We start from the raw sequence: 22,667 nt of genomic DNA, 5'->3' as shown, positions 1-22,667 counted from the left end.
CTGTTGCAGCCATCCAGTAAATGAACCAGCAGAGGAAAGATTGATATCTTTCTCCTCCCTCTCTCTCTCTCTCTCTGCCTCTGCCTCTGCCTCTCCCTCTCTGTAGCTCTGCCTTTCAAATAAATAAATCTTAAAAACGACAAAAATGCTCTATGAAATTAAAGGGCCAGTGCAGAGAAGGAACACAATGAAGGCTAATGACAACTGTTACTTTTGGTTTGTCATAGCTTCATCAATTTACAACAAAATAGAATAAGCATAAACACTGTAACATTCATTTTTTTAAAACCATTTTAGGTTACATACTTTTGGTAATACTGAAGCTGGGGATTTAACCTGTAGCACCTTCAACGATTTAACCCCATTCTTTTTTTTTTTTTTTCTACTTATTTGACAGGCAGAGTTAGACAGTGAGAGAGAGAGACAGAGAAAAAGGTCTTCCTTTTCCGTTGGTTCACCCCCCAAATGGCAACCAAGGCTGTGCTGCATCAATCTGAAGCCAGGAGCCAGGTGCTTCTCCTGGTCTCCCATGGGGTGCAGGGCCCAAGGACCTAGGCCATCCTCCACGGCACTCCCGGGCCACAGCAGAGAGCCGGACTGGAAGAGGAGCAGCCAGGACTAGAACCCGGTGCCCATATGGGATGCCGGCGCTGCAGGCAGAGGATTAACCAAGTGAGCCACGGTGCCGACCCCATTAACTCCATCTTGATACCTTGTTATATGACCTTTGTTGCCAAAATGAGAGAAAGTAGTGTGTTGCCAGCTAGCAGAGGAAAAGAGGACTTGGTGGGAGGAATGTTCGCAGGAAGACAGAGTGACTGTCTGCAGCCCATTCATTCACTCAACAAGTATCTATTGAGCGTTGACCAACTACTGTAGGTGCTGGGATATAGCAATGAACATAACAGACAAAATCCTTTCCATGAAGGAGCTTGCATTCTATTTGGGGTGTGTGTGTGTGTGTGTGTCTGTGACGTAATAAAATGTAAATGTAAGTTCACACACATCAAGAGCTTCAAAAATATGCATTATCTACTAATACCCCTTTTATAGACAAACCAAGGATGGAGGACAGAGAGTGAGGGGAGAAGGAGCTGTGATCTTAAGTAGAGCAGTTAGTGGAGGAAGACCTCTTTGTGAAGCCGCCGTTTGAGTCAGTACCTGAAGCAGGCCTGAAAATAAGCCCTGCGAACATCTGAGAGATCACCCCAGTGAGATGGGACCACAGAGGCAGCTGTCCTGAGGCAGAGGTTTACCTGATGTGCACAAAGCAGTGGGGAGGCTGTGAGGGCAAGAGGAAGGAGCTCAGAGAGGGCCAAGGAGCCAGGGCCCATGGATCCCTGCAAGGAACCGGGTTTCCCCAGGAACCCCACGGGAAAGTGCGGTAGGTTCCAAGCAGAGACAAACCCTGACTGCCATCTTCACAGAACCCCTGGGCTGCCCCGTGATGACTGCAGTGAGCGGTGTAGGCACAGATGCAGGAGGCTGAGTCTGTGCATAAAATAACAAAAACAGAGCTCAAGGAGGCAGAGATGGCGCAACAGAATGGGGTGAAAGGAAACAGTTACAGAAACCAAGAAATGCAAACCAAGGAGCAACAAAGTAAGAAAGGAGCCATCAGGGAACGGAACAGACACTGGGAATCCATCTAATTCCCAGTGCAGAGACCAGTGTGAGACGACTTCAATGGCTGCAGAAGAGAGAGCCCAAAACAATGAGTGCAAACCTACAGAAGGGCAAGATGAAGGAAGATTTAAATTCATGTCCTGAGAGTACAGAATCTAAGAAGCAGGAAATGCATCCCAAGATTCAATACATGCAAATACCCCTGAGGTCGAGACAGACCTGAACTTGCAGATTTAAAGTGTCTAGATATAAGCTTTTGGCAAAATCTGATACATAATGCAAACCCCAAGTCCTAGAATATGCTTTTGAACTTCAAAGGATACCATTCTCTATATATCCAGGCAAGGGAAAAAAGAAAAAAGCTGACCACCTCCAAAAACAGTAACTCAGGCTAACCTCAGACTCCTCACAGCAACACTGGTGCTTGGAAGACCCCAGGACAAGCCCTGGAAGTGTTGAGGGAGAGAAATGGTGCGTCCCAGGAACCTGACACCTTACAGCCCAAGTTGTTCAGACTCCAAGGCAATGAGCGAAGCACCACAAACACAAGGGTGCTCAGGCAGCACCACACCCGGAACTCTTCTTGGGAAAACCACCTGACACCCACACCCAGCCCACGAAGAGCTGATTCGAAAGATAAACCCAGGAATGCAAACGCTGCCGCAAAAGTTCTAGTCGTGAGCAGTGACACTGACTAACTGTGACTCTGCTACCACAGCTGGACTTTGGTTATAGAAGAGAATGCAAATGTTCTAGGCAAATATATATATTCATAGCTGGGAGGTAAAGACTTGCACCAGAATGACCAGATTCTTAATCCAGGCATCTCATAAAAGCCATCTTGGGTCGCATCACCCTATCACTTCATTCTCCTTCAGATTTTCACAAAATCTCATCCCAGTTCTCATCTCTTGAACTTGGCAAGTTAGACCCATAATTGTTTCCAATTTATTCACATACAATTAGGGTTTGTTTTCTCTTGTTATTTAACCTGTATATTCGTGAAAATGCTGTGGAATCCCACGACCAGCCTTACTTATTCCCATCCAGCCGATTGCTCAGGTGTAAATGATATGCTTTAGGGGACCAGGGACATCCACTCCTCTGCTGTTGCATCCTTCTTCTGAGTGAGCCCCGTGGCCATGACGGCTGGACTTGTAGCAGACCCTGGATCTGAGAAAGACCCACACGTTGGCTGGCCAAGGACTTACAATTTATATTTTGTCTGGCAAGAGATGTGTGGGGCCAATGAGGTTTCCACTGCTGAAAATCCTAAGTAAGAGAGGCATAGAAAAGTCCCACCCAGTGGTACCTGCATTAAAAGAAAAGGCCAGGCAAGGCGCACCATCCTAGGGCCACGTGCACAGCACCACCATGCCAAGGGTGGAGGGAAGAGAGTAGCGCACCCCCCAGCCTGAACTGCTGCTCCTGGAGCAACCTGGAGTTCCATGCCTCCTGAGGCCCCTCTGTTTGGATATTTCCTGGGTTCCCACAAGCCCTCTCCATGCTCGGATAGCCCTTGCCTTCCTCATTTGATTGAGTTGTTGGGTGGGATAAACAGGTTTCTCTTCCTCATAACCAAAAGATCCTGCACTAGAACGCAGGGGAAATTTTCACCAAAATAATACCTCCCGGTGATGGGTTGTGTGCCAGTGCCATCAAATGTGGTTATGAGAAGCTTCAAAAGACCCCAAGTTAACGTACCTGGCGGCAGCTCTCAACCAGTGATGCAGGGGAGGTGGCAGAGAATGCCATAGTGCCCCAGCCCCTTTGCTGGGGTACCCTTGATGTATACTCCGCAGTCTCCCAGAGTTCCCTGTAGAACTGGCTGCCCACATGGTAACTAACCTGGAAGTGCACCTGCTATTACTTTTGCTCCCCTACCAGTGTTGCTTGGGATCACATCCCAAATAAACAACTTTCCCTCAAACTCTTCTCGCAGGGAAGAGTTCAACACAAATGAGGGTCTAAATTATCCACACGTCTATGCTAACAAGGAAGGAAACCTATGTCTCGTTGCTCTGATCCCTTTCCCTAGGCCTCCAGTTCCGATGACAGAGGCAGGTTCCAAGACAATATCCCAAAGAAACCAAATGTGTTCATTGAGCCGAATATGCTTTTTCCTCAAGAGAATCAATGCTTAATTGGATCATTTTATTGTACAAAAATAATGCAATTTGTATGCACACACACTGTGTGAAAGCACTTCTTCCTTCAAAAATATGTAAATGAACCTGCTTGGCTTAGCTCTGGAATGCAGCTGAAAAATAACTCCCTCATGGAGAAATATGCCCCCAAGTGTCTTTCAGCCAGTGGTTGGGTTTTAGGGAGGATCTGTGATCTGTGACATTTGTCGAGCTGTGCAGAAACAAGTCAAATGATATTCTACTGTATTTACATATATAGATGGGCTCTATTTTTAAAATTTTGGTTTTTATATTTATTAAGTGGAAGATAGAAAAGCCTTTTTTCCCTTTTCTTTAGAGATTTGTTTTATTTATTTAAAAGGCAGAGTGACAGAGAGAGAAGGAAAGACAGACAGACAGGGAGAAATCTTCTATCTGCTGCTTCAGTCCCCAAATAGCTGCAACAGCCAGGGCTGGGCCAGGCTGAAGCCAGGAGCCTGGAACTCCACCGAGGTCTCTAATGTGGGTGGCAGGGGCAGAAGCACTTGGACCACCATCTGCACGAGCAGGGAGCTGGATGAGAAGTGAACAGCCAGGACTTCAACAGGTGCTCACATGTGATGTGGGGGTGTCGCAGGTGACAGCTTAACCCTCTGCGTCACAACCCCGCCCTCCCCCTGCCCCAGCTCTTTTATCTAAACAACTGCATATTGCTACCATTCAACGTGTGACTGTGGTAGTACTATGTGCCATATCAAGTTGGCTGTGACTTTGAGGGAGGTATAGAAGGTAGTGTTTCTCCCTTCCTCCCGCTCACCATCCTAACAAGATGTAAAACACTCTCCATATGTATCGGATTTGCAGGGAATGGGGGAGATGGGAGCGAGGACAGAAAGGGAAATATTTAAACTTAAGTTCTTTTTGGTTTTGGATCTGAATTACACAAAGCTTTTTTCTTTCCTGAATAAAATGTTTTAAGAACACTGAGCACTTACCGATATGCCCCACTGGCTGTTAAACACACACAGAAAAAAATCAACTAAGTCACAGACAACATAAAACCACGGCATCCACATTATGAGCCACGTGGGCAAAAATCAGAGAAGAGTGAAGAGAAATAACTGCTGACTCGTTAATGTGCCAGGCGTCAACCTCCAAGGGGCCGAAGGTGGTATGCAGACCAAGGGTGCCCAAATCAATGAGCTTACATTCTAAGAGGGGAAATGGTACCCGAATAACTTTAAATGGTGGCAGAAAGACATTTGAATCAGAGACTGAGGAAATGCTTTGAAGTTCAAAGGAAAGATCGCTTGCCACTCAGCAGAAGAGATGGTGGAAAGCTTCAAGTAGACCGTGGGCCTCTCTAACTTATTTTTAATAGAAAGTTGGTTGGGCTCAACATCTTTCACCAGCTGCTGCTGCATATGGAAGACGAACTGGACCACTCCCGGTATTTAGATCAAGAAGCTAACCAAGAATGTGTTGGAAGTACACCTGCTTGCCTCCCCTTTCAACTCTCAAAATAGACCAGTTGACCAAGTTTAGTTGAGGTATACTAAACAAATATTTCCATCAAGGATAATATTGGACCGACCGATGACCTCAATGCTTAGGCACTTATCTGTTAAGTAGCCACTATCCCTTAGTGCTGCTGGCTGCCGAGTGATGAGAGAATTAGACTGGATCCTTTCAGGGCAAGCCTGGCCTGAGTAGATAACAGAGGAACACATCAGCTACACTAGGATCACATGGCAGCACTTCAAGGAAAAGACTGATAGGGACCAGAACTGGGAACTGTCCCACAAGGACAGCAAATATTGAACACTCCAGAGAATTCTTGTAATGTTAAAAATGACCTTACAAAATGATCTGGGCTGCAACAGACAGAAAAGGAGAGGGCTGGGTGCTGGCAGTGGCCCCAGTGGTTTGCTTTTCCCCCCAGAGCCCATCTTTACCCCCACTGGGGTCCCACTTTAAGTCGTGAGAATGCCCTCCCTTTGTGAGTTGGATTTTCTGGGCCCTGTGGGTCAGCATATTCATCTGTGATGAATTTCAGTTGCTATCTATGGCTACAGAACTTGGATGAGGAAAGACTTCTCAACAGCAAACAAATAAAACTTGGGAGCTACATTAAGGCATGAACAGAGAAGCCGGCTAAACAATGTCTCAGAGTAGACCCTATTCTTTTGCTAATATGTTGGCATACCTCTAAGTTGTAGGGATATAAGTGGTTTTGAAGATTTAGATATAGAATTTAAATAGACATGGATGCACTTAGGGAATTAAAAAAAATTTAGTGAAAACTGATGATTGCATTTCTAGGGAAGAGCTTTGATTTCACTTTATATGGCATTAAGGGGTGGGAATGAAAAATAGCCACTGTGGAAAACAGCTTAGCGATTCCTCAGAAAGTTAATCATAGACCCAGCATTTCCACGCCTAGGTATGTACTCGAGAGAACTGAAAACATGGCCACCCAAAGTCTTGCACACAAGTGTACATAGCAGTGCTGTTAGTTGTCAGCATTGTTCCCACTTTTTGGCTGTTACAATCAGCTGACAAGCAGATCATCAAAATGTGCCATATACAGACAATGGCATAGTAGTCGGCCATAAAAAGGAATAAAGAACTGATACATCCTGCAACTCGGAGGAAACTTGAAAACATTATACTAAGTGAAATCAGACACAAAACGTCATATTTTGTATAATTCCATGAAAAATGTCCAGTATAAACAAGTCCATTGACACAGAACGTAGATCGGGACTGGTATGAAGGGATGGTTCCCTGCGGGTACAGAGTTTATTATGGGTGTGACAAAAATGGTCAAGAATTTGATGGGGATGATGGTCACACAACTTGGTAGATACACCAAAAACTACATAATTGTTCATGCTAAAATGATCCATTTTAAGGTGTGTAAACATATCTCAATTTAAAAATAGGGGTGGGCCTTGGCTTAGCAGGTAAGATGCTGGCTGGGACACCCACATCCCACACCCGAGTGCCTCAGTATGTGTGCCAGCTCTTCTCCCAATTCCAGCTTCCTATTATTGAGCACCTCAGGACGCAGCAGGTGATGGCTCAAGTAGTTGGGTCCCTGCCACCCACGTGGGAGGCCTTGATTAAATTACCAGCTCAACAGCCTTGGCCCTCTGGCCTTTAAGGGCATCTGGGGACTGAAGCAGTGGATGGGAGATCTTTTCCTATCTCTCTGCCCCTCAAATAAGGTTTTTTTTTTTTTGACAGGCAGAGTGGACAGTGAGAGAGAGAGAGACAGGGAGAAAGGTCTTCCTTTGCCGTTGGTTCACCCTCCAATGGCCGCTGCAGCCGGCGCACCACGCTGATCCGATGGCAGGAGCCAGATGCTTCTCCTGGTCTCCCATGGGGTGCAGGGCCCAAGCACCTGGGCCATCCTCCACTGCCTTCCCGGGCCACAGCAGAGAGCTGGCCTGAAAGAGGGGCAACCGGGACAGAATCCGGTGCCCCGACCGGGACTAGAACCCCGTGTGCCGGCGCCACAAGGCGGAGGATTAGCCTAGTGAGCCGCGGCGCCAGCCTCAAATAAGTTTTTAAAAGTTTTTTTTTGTAATTAAATTTATGGAGTACCTTTAGTTACCAAGCACTGGAGGAGAAAAGATCATTAAAACAATTGCCCTACCACAAAGGGGATACACAGTTAAGCACAAAGGTGCATGGATGGGCATTTGTGTGGTATCAGAGGGGCCCCAAGAGAGGGGAGCCTGGAGAGGTTCAAGTTCCACCTGGACTCAGTCTCAAACGAAGGGGAAAAAATGTTTGTGAATCTTCGGTCTTCTGGCATGTTCCACAGGGAGAAGGACGCTGACGACCTTGATCTGATACCACGGCTAGTGACGTGACAGACCTTGGCACGGTCAACTTCTCTGGGCCTCAGACTCCCGCGCTATCCAGGAATGGTGCTGACAATGTTTCTCCTGTTTAAGAAAAACCCAGAACTGTACTGCACATCCTAGTCATCCAGAGTCCTCTGAATCTGATTCTGCAAAGGATTTCCCAAACGTGTTCTGAGTGTGGTGCCTTCTGAGGGTTGTGAAAAGGAACCATCACTCTCCTGGCTACCACTGCACCCTAACACGTAACACACAGACCACACCACCTCCCTGCTGGCAGCCTTTGTCTTGTATCCCAAGGACAGAACCTCCTCGCTGCTGGCTCCCTGGCCATCCCCATGAATAACACACAATCTGGATCACCTTTCTGTTGGCAGCCTTGTCTTGTAAGGCCAGGGCCATCACAAGCCAATGGCTGATTAGCCAAGTTAACAGGAGTCCATAGTTACAAGCGCTGGATCATGACCCAGGATCATTAGGGTCAAATGATGCTAAGTCAGGTAGGCCACTCTTAGAGTCAAAAAAAGATGCTTAAGCCAGGATACAAATAATGCCAAACAATAGACTTAAACAGACCGCCTTACCCTCTGATGTTAGATAAGATTAGTTTCTAAGTACATATAATTAAGACAAATGAGGTATTTCAGCATATTTAGTTACTCTAGGAAGTAATTTAGATGGCAACATTTCATGTGAAAATAGTCACTTGCCTACATTGCTGGACCTAAAAATAAAAGAAAGAAAGAAAACAAAAAAACAACAATTAATAACAAGGAAACAAATAATCAAGGCTCGACCAAGCAGACTGAATCAGTGGAACTAAGCGAAAAATGTCCTACCTCCATTTTTCTCTTTCCACCCTGAGATCATTGGCATGTTTTCTTTTTAGTCATATTTTGGATAAATCTTAACCTATTTTCCAGCTCAAATTTCAAATCCTACTTTTCTTCCCTGCTCCTTCAGTGACCTTTCTTTTGAAAACAAATCATATTTGTTACCTGGACAATTATTAAGCCACTCACAACTGGGTGGAGAGAAGAAAAGGGGGAAATATTTACTGATCGCCTACCAAACACTAGAATTTTTTGTATTTGTATTGTCTTTTAGGGCTTATAATATGACTGCAATGTAGGTAATATCACCCACATTTTACATGAGATAAGACTGGGACTCAGAAATACTAGGGAATTTGCCCAGTCATACAACTAGAAGCAGTGCTGGACTTTGAACTTGGCATAACAGTCTGAGCCCATAGGCATCATGTCATGTTGCTTCTCCCAGCCTCATGTTGCTTCTCCCAGCCTTGAAGACAAGCAAACAATTTTATGCCTCGTTGGATTCAAATGTCATGATTTGATTCCACAAACATTTATTTACTCATTCATTTATTCACACACACTTACAGCACTTTTTCCCTACCAGATACTACAACGAAATAAACATGCAAATGTGGCTCCTTCCACGCCATCCAAGAGGAATTCGTAGTGTGCTAAAGCGAGAGGCTTGTGCACAGGTAACTGTAACAGAGGTGTGCACGGACGCTATGAGAGCACAGAGGTGGACGAGGCCAGAGGGACGAGCAAGCTTCCCCAGGGCAGGAAAAGCTTAAACAGCTGACTAATGGGCATCAGAGCAACAGAGGGGCATGCCAGGCAGCAGAGCCACAGGTCTAAGACAGAGGCCCAGTGTGCACAGCTCCTTCCAACACCCATGACAGAGAAGTCCACTGCAGGTGTTTGGGGGTTAATGGCAAGATGTGATAGAGACCAGGCTTGACCGTCAACGGCTGGAGACACAATTCCGGGAAACAGAATCAAACGAGTGGAATGGGAGCCTTGGCAAGTTAACAAGGTTATTGGTGCCTATAAATCAAAGGGGAAAAAATGCAAACTAATGCTTTACCACCCAGCTGAAATCTCAGGTCTCTGCCCACGCCCTCCCTAGACATAATGTCACCCTCAACAGAGTAAGTTAAACTAAGACTGCGTTTTCAGGGCAGCATGTCCCCTGGATGTGGCCCCTGAGACCAGAACAGTGGAGGAACAGGAGGCCACAGTCAGTGCACCTGCTCACCGGCAGCAGCTACTTGGCGTTTCAGAACAGCCCCCAGACAAAGCCATCGGTCAGGAGAGCAGAGCCAAGGGGAGGAGCCACACGTTCCCCTGGCCCATATCTCCCCGGGCACACCTTTTCATTGCCAGCCAGACACGTCTCTCAAATTTAAGGGAGGCTCTTCACATGTGAGTCCAAGGTCTGCTAGAGATTCTACCCTTTTCCCCAGCGCAGCCTCCCAACACCATCAAGAAGATGCTAGGGCAAAGTTCCTCTGGGACTTGAAGAATCTGCTCTTCAAACAAAGCCCCCACAAAACCCAAGACTTTCCCTGGCCCTTTTCTAAAAAACTTACTTTATTTGAAAAGCAGAGAGACAGAGATAGAGATCATCCAAACCCTGGTTCACTCCCCAGACGTCTGCAACCATTCAGGCTGCGTCAGGCCGAAGCCAGGAGCCCAGGACTCAATCCAGTCTCCCATTTGGATGGCAGTGACCCAAGTGGTTGGGCCATTATCTGCTGCTATCCCAGGGAGTAGAAGCTGGAAGTGGAAGAAGAGCTGGGAATCAAACCCAGACACTGCAATACGGGATGTGGGTGTCCTCCAGTGGCACCTTACCCACTGCACCCAATGTTCACCACTCCCTGGTCATTTGACATCAATTTTGGGGGTTATTAATGTGGGACAGTGCATGGAATTAGCAGGGGACCTGAAAAGAAAAGCTCAAGAATCATGTTTAAGAAACAAAATAAGGTTCTCCCAGTTAGGTGGTTAAATCTAGATAGCAGGGTCTTGGGAGACCTTCCCAAGCGAAGATAATTGCTAGGAGTGTGCTGAACACAACAAGGAGGCCTCAGTAGGCGGCCGAATCCCAGAATCACCTGTCTGTCTTCAGGATGGGAACTGCTGTTCCAGGGAGGGACTGCCAAGTCTGCCTTGGTCATCCCTGGTCTCGGGTCCAGAACATTCTGCTTTGGAATTCAGACCCAGCTGACATCATAATTACTGGACCCTCTCCAGACAGCCTTGGGGCTTTCCATAACAGTGCCAGTCTCTTCCTGCTTGTTTGTCAAAAGACGTAACTGCCCTAAATACACACTTTCATCTGTGCTAGACCCGAACCTCAGGACAGGAAGAAGAGGCTCAAAGACACACTCTGGTTTCCTGCAATAGAGTGAAGATTGTCCCCGCAGAGAGAGCTGCTCTATATGAATGGAGGGGAGGAAACATTCACGAATTTTCCTGAACAAGGCAGTTTATTTTATGAGGTCTTCAAATTTGAGTTGCCGAAGTACTTAATTAGCGATATTATTTACAAATGTTAGGAGTGCCAGTGTTCGGCAGGCCTCATGAAGGAGGCCTCAAGCTTGGTCAGACCAGCATCGTGACGAGGACCATGAATTTGGGTGTCGGGCACTTGATCCAGATCTAGCTTTTCAACACTCACTGTATGTGACCCTGGGCAGGTCTTTGAACAACAGATGGCTCTTCTTCTATACAATGAGGATGAAAGTACCTGCTCTATTGAGTTACTGGGATTAAAAAATGAACAACTGGGGCTGTTGCTGTGGCACAGAAAGTTAAGCCTCCACCTGCAGTGCCGGCATCCCATGTGGGCACCGGTTCGAGTCCCGGCCGCTTCACTTCTTATCCAGCTCCCTGCAAATGCACCTGGGAAAGCAGAAGATGGCCCAAGTCCTTGGGCCCCTAGACTCACATAGGAGACCTAGAAGAAGCTCCTGGCTCCTGGCTTTGGCCTGGCCCAGCCCTGGCCATTGTGGCCATTTGGAGAATGAAACAGTGGATGGAATATCTCTTGCACTCTCTCTCTCTCTCTGCTTCTGCCTCTTTGTAATTGTGCCTTTCAAATAAATAAATAAATCTTACCAAAACAGGGGAAAAATGTAATATTTTTTTTTTGACAGGCAGAGTGGATAGTGAGAGACAGAGAGAAAGGTCTTCCTTTTGCTGTTGGTTCACCCTCCAATGGCCGCCACGGTTGGCGCACTGTGGCCAGCGCACTGCGCTGATCCAAAGGCAGGAGCCCTGGTCTCCCATGGGGTGCAGGGCCCAAGCACTTGGGCCATCCTCCACTGCCTTCCCGGGCCACAGCAGAGAGCTGGCCTGGAAGAGGGGCAACCGGGAAAGAATCTGGCGCCCCGATCGGGACTAGAACCCGGTGTGCCGGCACCACTAGGTGGAGGATTAGCCTGTTGAGCTGCGGCACCAGCCAAAATGTAATATTCTTGGTACAATGTCTGAGACATTGTGGTACCCCCAGGTAACAGTCATTCTAGAACCATATGGGGTCTACATCAGACAGAGTTATATCCACTTGCAGAAACTTTTGTATGTTCACTGATTATTTGTTTGTCCACATGTCCCAGCTCCAGCTAATTCCTTTCCTGTTTTCAAATGGGGAAAACAGTTCCTCCCCTCCTGACTTCCGGGGGTTGTTTTGAGCACGACAAAAGGGCAGAAACACATGGGGACATGTTGGAAAGTGTGCAGCCCTGTGCAGCTCAAAGCAGGGGTTGAACAGCAGTCAACAAGAACAGGAAGCTGCAGCACCTTGAGGTCTTTCTGGCAGCTGCAGAAGGCCTTTGCCAGATAGCCCCAAGTCCCCTGACAAGAGCTGCAACTGAGCATGCTGGGGCTTCCCGAGCACAGGGCACACCTGATGGCAAGAGCACGCACTTCCTCCTCCAAGCACCCATCCTAAACAGGATACTTGGAGCACACAGCGAGCTTCCTGGGAATCCCACTTCCTGTGCTGTGTTTACAGTCCTGGGCCTCGGCTGCACAGAACCGGCCTCTCTTGCCTCATAGCAGTGGAAGGCAAATAATAGCATCATTATCTTGTAAAATAAGATGAGCTATTATTATGATTAAAGCTCAGCTATAGTGATACTTCTGTGTGCCACTAGGCCCAACACTTTGATGTGCATGTTCTCATTTAATTCTTAAACCTAGGCAAGCAGCGCCCCTGCCCTAGTCCCATGCCTTCCTCCAAAATGTCAAAGTCCCTTTCTGGTATCTGGGAACAGCTGGAGCCAGCAGTGCTGCCTGAGTGGGACATGATTTTCTGCATCCCTCTCATAGTCTACAGATGGTTGACCAGATGCCTTGAGGACCCCTAAGCGTTATATATGCCACTGGAGTTCCTTGGAGAAGTCTTGCTGATGAACAGATGCCAGGAGAGAAACCTGACAAGCAATCACCCCTCCCAGCTGGCAGGGTATTTCTTTCCCATGATTGAACATGGCTGGGCCAGTGACACACTGATTTGGGGTGACTCAAATTGTACATATAGACAGGGGCCCCATAGAAAATGTTTGCCCGGGCCTCCGTATACTCTATTCAGAGCAATTGTGTAAGGTGTGCATGACCACATACCTTATGGGTGGGGAAGCTGCTGGGAGACACCAACGTTCCCAAAGAACTCATCTGGCAGGGAAAAGAGCTGGGGCTCGAATTCTGGACTATCCAGCCTCGAAGCCACGACGCTCGCCTCATCTCCGCGATTCACACATCTGCCTCCAATAAGACGGAGACAGCCCAGCAGGATCACGGATTCCTTTCCAGAGCTCCCTCTGAGGCTGCGCCTGCTCACGCTCCCTTGTGACTGGAGCTGCAGGCAAGCCATTGTGCGGCACACACTCATTCAGCTACATGTTACCTGGTTTCCTCTTGACTTCCCGTCTTCCCCCAACAACAGGTATATCTCTTTCAAGAGCAACAACAGCTCATTCCAAACACATCAGATATAAATCTCCTTCAGTAGAAGCACTGGAGTCATTCACAAAAAAGCAGTAGCTCCGATAGAAATCTGTGTGTTTTAACTCTTTTTTGTGAAATGAAACTTTCCTTCTTCAACAAAGGGATTTTAACGGTGGGTGGTGCCCGGTGGGCTAGGCCGCTGATTAGGAGGCTTGTAGCCTGTGAAGGTTTGACCCCTGGGATTCTTATTCCAATCCAGCTTCCTGTTAATGTATCCTAGGGGGCAGCAGATGATGGCTTGGGTACCTGGGCCCCTGCCATCCATGTGGGAGACCTGGGTGGAGTTCTGGCTCCTGGCTTCAGCCTGGCACAATTCTTGCTATTGCAGGCGTTTGGGGAGTGAACCAGCAGATGGAAGATTCTCTCTCTCTCTCTCTCCCCCCTCTTCCTCTTCCTCTCCCCTTCCCACCTCCCTCTACCTCTCCTACTGTCTCTCCCTTTCTGTTCCTACATCTTTCAAGCAGATGAAAATAAACATTTTTGAAAATAAATAAAAATCAAGGGATTTTCAGTGTCTGCCAGCATGTGGATGTGATGTTGGAGGCTGCTGGTTCACTCCCCAAATGCCTGCAATAGCAAGAACTGTGCCAGGCTCAAACCAGGAGCCAGAACTCCATGCAGGTCTCCCACACGGTTCCCTACACTGCAGTAAGTGTGGCCAGCTGGTTCTGAACACTTTTTCTATAGTAGCTTCTAAGAGGGCTGGGAGCAGAAGTCACAGATTCTCCATCTCACTCCCTGCTCCCATAAAACAGGTGAGCCTGGATTCACAAAGCAGAGGCTGCTGGAGGGTGACAAAGGAAACCATCACCATCAGCATGGGTCCGATTCAGCATCCTTCCCTGCCTCAGTACTGATCTGCTTGCCAGTTCCTCCCTGTCCAAGTCAAAGCTCAGTGTAGGCTCAGTAAGATACCATTTCACCCACTAGAATGGCTAGAAAAAGTCAGATAATAGCAAGTGTTAATGGGATATGGAAAAACTGGGATGCTCTCATGCTGCTGGTGGGAATATAAAATGGGGCAGCCGCTTTGCAAATGAGTCTGGGACTTTTTCAGAAGGTTAAACATAGAGCTACTGCACGGCTCAGAAGTTCCACCCTGGGTGTGAGAAGCAAAGAGCACGAGTCCATACAAAACCTTGTGCGTGAAAGTTCACAGAGGCAATAGTCAAACTGTCTGAAAGGTGGAAACAATGCACATGTCCATGAACTGATGAAGGAATAAACCAAATGTGGTGCACCCATACACTGGCATCCCACTCAGCCCCAACGAGGAATAAAGTACAGACACACGAGACCACATGGATGACCCTTAAAAACATTATATTAGGTGAAAGAAGCCAGACACAAAAGACCATATGCTATAATCTCATTCACATGAAATGTCCTTAGTGGGGAGGTCTATGCACACTGAGAGTAGATGGCTGCTTTCTTAAGCCTTGGGGACGGGGATGGAGGAACTGGGGTGCAGAGCTAATGGCTAAAAGGCACTGGTTTCTTTTTGAAGTGAGGAAAATATTCAAAAATTCACTGTGTCTGGTTGCATTTATCAGTGAATATCCTCAAAATTGTGGACAAATCATATAGTAAATGAATTATAGCTTAACAAAGCTGTTAGAAATTTGTTGCAATAAAACAACACAACTTTGGCATAGATTAACTCCCTTACCTCACTTAATGCTAATCCCACTCTGCCCTCCTCTCTGGCCTTCCTGGAAGTATCGGGTGCACAGTATGCTTTCTGGCTCATCTTTTTCATTTGTAGGGATCCTGTCTAATCCCTTCTGCCTCCTGCACTAACTGCTGATTTTGAAAGGCCTGGGAAGTTACATCGGTTATATCTTCTTTAGGAAAGGCACCGTTACAACTCAATGTCTGAAAACTCCCCAGTGCAGTGCCTCCACCCTCAGACTGGGATTTCGTCTCCTCTTCCCTAGGCGTATAGATAAGTGTCCACGTTTTAATAACCTTGTCTGAAACAAAGCCCCAACAAATTCACTCAATATTAGAAACACTTCTGTTTCCTTCTCTTTAAAAAGTATTTCACAAGACAATCCCTCCCTCCCTCGACAGCCACACAGTCTGGTCCTCACCTTGACCTAGATCACCCTTGAAAAGTGCCAGGCTGCTGCCTTGAACAGTCCTGTTCCATCCCTCCTGTGTCTTGCGGAAGAACAGCCCCTCTCAGGAGCCACCTTTCTTTGTCTGTCACACTTCCTAGTACTGACAATTATTCATGCCAGGTTTGGGAAAAGACACATTTATTACTGAGATAATAAAATCACGGATGAAAATGCCCTCCTAACTGAGCTACCCAGCTATGCTTATATCACAGTCTCCATTTCTCCCACCCTCACCTCCATTAATTATATATTAAGGCTAGTGTTTCCTTTGGAGGATGCATTACAGAAGAGTGGTCAAGGTAGTCCTTCATTACTTACGTCAATCACAAAACCCAAAACCACGGCCAGCGTGGGCTCCCTTACTTACCAGAAGGCTCACAGTTGCTAACCACCTGCTCACACAGACCGCAGTTCTTGGGGTACACATACAACAAATGGGTGATGGTGGCTCGCCTCTGAGCAGGGCAGGCCGGTCCAGGGACACTCAGGTCCTCAACAAGCAGTGTCCTTGTGTACGAGGCCCTGGCCCTGCACCTCTCAGACGAAGTGACTTTGCTTTTCTCTGACCGGCACAATCTCCCCAGGCATCTTAAACCAAGGAAGGAAGGCATGTTGACCCGAATCATGAAGACACGAGGAACAGACCCCAGGACCCACGCGGCTATGCTTCCTCACAATTCATTCTCTCTCTCTCTCTCTCTCTCTCTCTCTCTCTCTCAGTTCTGCTGCCTCTCTTACTGTCTTTGCACTGCCCAGCAAAGAAGATTAAGGAAGACAGGCTTAAGGGATTACCCTGCAGAGCTCAGGGCACCATAGTCGCACTCATATGAGCAGGTATAAAATAGCCACTTTAGGAACTTGGAATGATGTCGCTCTCACACTTGGAGGCATATTTAAAACTCAGATTAATCCTGGATGCGGTGCAAGAGAAAAGACATGGCTGCAACATCTCTCTCCTGCAAATATTCACTAATGTCTCGTGAGAGCCTGACAGTAAGTTGGGGCAAATGCACACATCTGTATATGATCGGAAACCTCCTATGAGAATGTGCTCAGGAAAACATTCCCCTACCCCCCATCCCCCACCAGCTCTCCAGGGTTCAGATCTCACAGAGAGGGCCTCAATTAAAGTTCCCCAGTGGCTACAGGTGCAACTCTAGCTACTGGCCACAGCCAACAATCATTTCCTTTCCATTCTCTAGAGTGGTCTTCAAAACGTGGGTGAAAAATATGTGAATTATGAAAAACTATGCAAGGGTTTCAAAAACACTTCTGGACCTAAATGGACTTCTAATTCGATTTCCATGAACCTTTTGAAGTACCCTCAGATGCTGTAAGATATTCTTCTAATGTTTCCCAAACCTTAGTTCCTGAACCAGTTTATTTTGAAGGCAGGTCCCTGAGGCCTGCCTCAGCCTCCTGGGTTCCTCCAGAGTGTTTTTCTAATACACGCTGCAGGATCACAACCTCTGCCCTTCTCCGCTCATGCTTTCTAGCTGTGATTAATTTCCTACAGCTCTGTTCTCTGCACACTGAGAAACAAACCTGAACAGGCTGATTATCTGCTTCAAATCCAACATCTTCCTGACCAAGAAGAAATGGAGCAATTCCATGACAAAGCTCTCCTGCCTTCTTGGTCCCTACCCGTGTCCAGTGGTTACCCACTAAAACCAATTCCACAGCTTCTTCTCCACCTCCACACTGAGCTATGGTCTCAGTGGGACCTACTCAGGCCACACCCCTGCATTTGTGGACAAGTCTGCAGATCCAAATATCAAGTTCAAGGAACAATTATCTTCCTACAGCCCTTTAGAGGAAAAAATTCAATTCTTCAGGTAACAGGATTACTTGGAAGAAGCTTGAGGCATTGTGTGAATTTTAGGTCAGGATGGAAACTAAATTAAGTGTGAATCATAAAGGTGGCTGATGAGAACCACAGATGTCCACTTGCCTTTGAAGACAATCTAAGCGCACAGAAACCCGAGGCCACGTCCTTTCTCAGGCAGTGGAAAGAGGTAAGGGTTCAGAGGCAGGCTGCTTGGGAGAGTAGGAACCTGCACAACCAGGCATCTGTGAACCAGGGGCCACCTTCCAGGTGTCCAGAGCTGTTGTGTGCTTTTTAAGCTCATTAATTTGAGAAGCTGAGAGACAGAGAGTTCCTATCCATTGCTTCACTCCGTAAATGCCTGGTTGGGCCAGGCCAAAGCCAGGAGTGGGAACTCAATCCAGGTCTCTCATGTAGGTGGCAGGGACCCAAGTACTCGGGCCATCACCTGCTGCTTCCCAGGGTACATATTGGGAGGAAGCTGGAATTGGGAGCTGGGAGTTGCACCCAGGCCCACTGATATAAGATGCCAACATCTGAACAGGTGTCTTAACTGCTGAGCCAAACACCTGCCCCCAGAGTAGACCTTTAACTTCAGCTTCCCGGACACAGTACTGGAGCCATGCCTCCAATCCTAACAGCCTGGCTTCCTCTGTCCCCAGGACAGCTCAGGTTGCAGAAAGCACCCTACAGAAGCACGGAGGGGACCCAGTCCTCCCACCGCCACATCAACATCAGCCTCCTCACCCCAGCCCACAGAGAATGACAGCCACAGTGATTACAAAGGAGTACAGGGGTAATGTGACAGTTTATGTGGTTACAAGACGAGACATCACAATGTACTACATTACAAAGCTAATGAAAATCACAAATGTTTGACTTTTGCCCAGGATTTTGCTGGCTTGCATATCTTAACAGAAAGGAAATTCCTAATCCTTCAGAAATAGTTCCAGTGCACATAAACAAGCTCTTCTTCTAAGATACATTATGAAAAGAAACCTTCAGTAGGAAAATTCACCAAGGGGCTCTGTCTGCACAGACAGCCCCTGAGCATTCTGCCTGTGCACACCCCGTAGGCACTGCATAATTGTCTGATGAGATAGGCTCCAAGCCCAGGAGGAGGCATCTGGAGGCTACACAGTGTGCAGGAGGCATGGATGCTTCCTCACTGCTTTTCCCCTGCCAGTCTCAGCTCATGCAGCAACTCTCCACAAATCTCTCTGGCTTTCATTTTATTCTATGTAATCAGGCCTTTTTTTTTTTTTTCAGGCAAGCATCCCATTTTCCCTTAAATCATCTGCTAAGATCTACCTGCCTCCCACCAAGAAAAAAAAATCCTTTTATTCCCCCGGAATGCAAATCACCACTTTAAAATTGTGCATCTTCCTGGAACTTGGTTTTCTAAGGAAATGGTCTGAGGTAAGCCTATGGCTTCATCAACAATAATAATAGCGTTACTTGCTTTGTGATTTTGGGGGGCTTTTCATTCCAATCAATCAGAACGCGCAAACCAAAGAGCTCAGCGAGCCTGCCTTCCTTCCAGCTGCAGTAGCCAGGGTCAGGATCTCTGCTGCTAAGCAGAACAGACAAAGCAGAGCAAGAACGACTTCTTAAGTGAGAAGACTCCGAGGAAGGGGCGCAAGTGGACTTCCAGACAAGGACACGCGACTTGGCCCGCAGACACTTGTCCTACTGGAGAAGCTACACCTGTTCCCGGGCCCCGGCAAGTCCTGAACTTCAGTCCTTCTGCCCATGGGCACCATCAACCCTGGCATCTCCACTGCAAAGCCCGATGTTTAAGGGGTCTTACCCATCCCTGCAAAGCAGGCTGTGAATTTCTGAGCATACTGGCACAGGCCCCCCTCTGGGCAGGACTCCCCTGGAAGACCTGCTTCGTCCATCACTCTGCACGCAGCCGCTTCTCTGCCTGGATCGCCACTCACCCGCGACCTGCTCAAAACGGAACAAGCAGCCAAGCCCCCTCTCCCGTATCGTCTCCATCAATAATTCAAATACTACATCGAATCTGCTGAGCAGTCAGGTTCGAGAGCACCAAGGCATCCTGAAGACTGAGGCGTAATGAGTTTCACAGACATCAAGGGTCTCAAATTACTCTCTGATGATACGGTCCAAAGGCAAGATTTCCAAACAGCAGTAAGAGGCAGGCTTGGAAAGCCTTCAAGGAAGCAGCCATAAACAAGATCAACTCAGGGAGGGCTCGAAGGCATCCCCTGAGCTCAAACCCTGTATGTTAGATGAGGGTCTCCAGCGAAAGGTCTGTTGGGTCAGGGGACTAAGTTGCTGCCCACGTGTCACCATCCACTGGTCTCCATCAGTTGGCACGCTGTCTCTGTGCCCCAAACACATCTCATACCCGCTGATGCTTAATCCTCTCAATGCTTTGTTCTCTTTCCTGAAATTCCTCCACCTCTTTTCCATTTAGACCTTCTGAAAACCCACCTGTGCTTAAAAATGCAGCCCAGACAGGACCTCCTGCCTCAGGTCTTCCAGAATCACTCTGGCTGGAACCTGCTTCTTCTTTTGTCGCCAGTAGCGGTTCCACCTAGGCACTCATCATACCCTGCCTCGCAAGATGGCTGCCAGCGGAACATCTTATTTCCCCCGCCAGCTGCTAAGCCTCTGTGTCACCCCATTCCTTCCCAAGAGCTCTGCACATACTACGTACTCTTGACTCTACGCCTTGTAACTGCTTAGAATGTGTCAGTCCTCCTTCAGAAACCATCGTGAGTACCCAGTACTTGGAACGAAGGCAGGTATCAGAGACAGCGCCCCATTGGCCATTATGAACTGTGCTATGAAAAGAGGAAAACGTCCACACTCCGCACCACTTCAAGAATCTTACCGCGCCATCCACAGCTGCAGGATGCGCTGTTTGTCCCCGTGGTCAGAGCTTATCTAAGTACCAGTGAACTGGAAGGCACTAAGTGGTAGGCACACACCCAAGAGGCCCCAGCCAGCTGTGGTCACAGGATGCTGCCCCAGTGGCTGGTAATTAGGAGACAGGTCGTCCCTGCGGGTGGGATAAGGAGCTGAGTGGAGAGCCAGAAACCCCAGTGTCAGCGCTTCTCTGCCTGTCTGCTGGCAGAGGTGCTGACCCTTGAGCAGGTGCATGGTGCCTGCCTGCTCCAGCTTCCCCTCCCAGGAGGAAAAATGCAGAGGGAAGCGTTTCCAATGGCACAGTTTGAAATATTTATAATTCATGTCTTTCAACACTGAAAAGCCCCAACTCACTCCTGTAAACCTCATGTTCACTGTCAACTTCAGATAATCTATTTCGAGACCGTGCTGTCACCAGGGCCTCTTGCTCACTGGCTTCTTGAGATTGTTCACCTTTGGACTGAAATGTTGACTTCACAGAATTCCTTGTAGTTTAAGGTCACAAGAGGTAAGCACTAGAACAGAAGTCCCAGTTAAAATCAATGCCAGTCCTTTTGCATCTTTGTGTCTGGGAGCTAAATTCATTCTACAAACATGGTTGGGCAGTGACAGCATGACATACCAGGTGTTAGCAGCTTTAACATGAACAAGAAGGGGCCAGTGCTGTGGCATAGTAGGTTAAGCCTCCACTTGTGGTGCTAGCATCCTATATAGGCATCAGTTTGAGTCCTAGCTGCGCCACTTCTGATCCAGCTCCTTGATAATGCACCCAGGAAAGCAGCAGAAGTTGGCCCAAGTGCTTAGCCCCCTGTACCCATATGGGAGGCCTGGAAGAAGCTCCTGGCTCATGGAATCAGATCATCCCAGCTCCACCCGCTGAGGCCATTTAGTGAGTGAACCAGCAGATGAAAGACCTCTCTCTCTCCCTCTCTCAGTCTGTAACTCTGCCTCTCAATTAAATAAATGAATCTTTTTTAAAAATATGAAGAAGAGAGGCTGGCATGGTGGTGTAGCAGGTAAAGCTGCCGCCTGCAGTGCCAGCATCTCATATGGGCGCTGGTTCTAATCCTGGCTGCTCCACTTCCTATCCAGCTCTCTGCTATGGCCTGGGAAAGCAGTAAAAGATGGCCCAATTCCCTGGGCCCCTACACCCACAAGTGAGACAAGGAAGAAGCTCCTGGCTCCTGGCTTCAGATTGGCTCAGCTCCAGCCATTGCGGCCATTGGAAAGTGAATCAGAGGATGGAAAAACCTCTCCTCTCCTCTCTCTCTCTCTCTCTCTGCCTCTCCTTCTCTTTCTGTGTAACTGATTTCAAATAAATAAGTCTTAAAATTTTTTTAAAAAGTAAAAAATATGAAGAAGAAAGGGGCCCCGCACAGCACACACACACAGCAGGAAACCAGGTCTGGGCACACCAGGTACAGTTCAACTTGGTAAATAAATGGCTGGGGGCTTCGTTTGCAGTTTGGGGAAGTTCATTTCTGTTTGGATGAAAGAAAATGTTTCAGAACAGAGAAGTGGCTCATGTTTCACATTTTACACCAACAACTTTATGTATCTGTTCCATCCCCAGCAATCACTCACACTCACACACACACACACACGCACACGCACGCATGCACGCACACTCACACAAGTTTTTCCCTCTGAGGAGTCAGCAGGGGCTGCGCCAAACGTGTTCCCTTGCATTCCCCCCATCCACGCTCTGATCTCATGGAAGTGCGTGAGAAAGATCAAGTCAGCCTGGGGCTTGAAGGATTATGGAGAATGTGATGCTCCCCTCTGGACCTCCAAAACAAGTTTACCAAGAAAAGAGGGTCACTGGAGGGCAGGAAAGAACATTCCAGAAGGTGCAAGTTCGTTCAGGTCACACAAGATGCTGGGAAGGGAGGACTTGCTCGAAGGAAGAAGCCCTCCATCCACAGGCAGGTGACTCTGCAGAGAGAACACGCTGCCTCGGTGGGAGCACAAGCACACCTGCCAAAAGTGTGCTCGCCACCAACCTGCCTTTAGAGAGGGCTGGAGTTCCAGGAAGCCTGCGGGCACATGGCCACAAAGACATTCCACATCGATCCCTGGCTCACAGCCTGTCTCAGCACTCGCTTTTGTGCAAGTGCTTTAAAACCACAAATTTGTTAATCATGTCAGCAGTCCTGGGAGATAAGAGACCCCCCCACCCCCCCACCCCCACATACACAAAGTCCCCACATCTCAGTTCTCAGAGATGCTACTTCCTCCTGAACCAAACCCACTGTCAGAACCTAAACCCCCACCCCCACTCGGCCCCCACCAAAGGCAAACCCAAGGCCTTAATATGAATAAAAGATGCCTTTGGTTGTTTTGAAGTTCACAGCTGTAGAAGG

At 47.8% G+C, this 22,667-nt stretch overlaps 1 protein-coding gene across 28 annotated transcripts in view; it reads right to left on the bottom strand.

Moving 5' to 3' along the window:
- ABLIM1 (actin binding LIM protein 1) overlaps positions 1-22,667 on the bottom strand; it is a 326,874-nt gene that overhangs the window by 195,567 nt on the left and 108,640 nt on the right. For 18 of the 28 annotated variants that reach the window (XR_011382210.1, XR_011382211.1, XR_011382218.1 and 15 more), the window contains exon 1: positions 15,949-21,624. The exons of the other annotated variants lie outside the window; for them this stretch is intronic. Coding sequence is in view for 2 of the 18 variants with exons in the window: in XM_070057180.1 (XP_069913281.1) it covers positions 15,949-16,207 (259 nt within the window). In the remaining 16 variants the exon portion in view is untranslated. Of the gene's footprint in view, positions 1-15,948; positions 21,625-22,667 lie in introns of those variants that run through there. 28 annotated transcript variants of the gene reach the window in all.

This window comes from Oryctolagus cuniculus, chromosome 15 (genome assembly GCF_964237555.1).
Source record: "Oryctolagus cuniculus chromosome 15, mOryCun1.1, whole genome shotgun sequence".
Lineage (NCBI taxonomy): Eukaryota > Metazoa > Chordata > Mammalia > Lagomorpha > Leporidae > Oryctolagus > Oryctolagus cuniculus.
The sequence above is the reverse complement of the archived record's forward strand: the minus strand, read 5'-3'. Positions and strand labels throughout refer to the sequence as shown.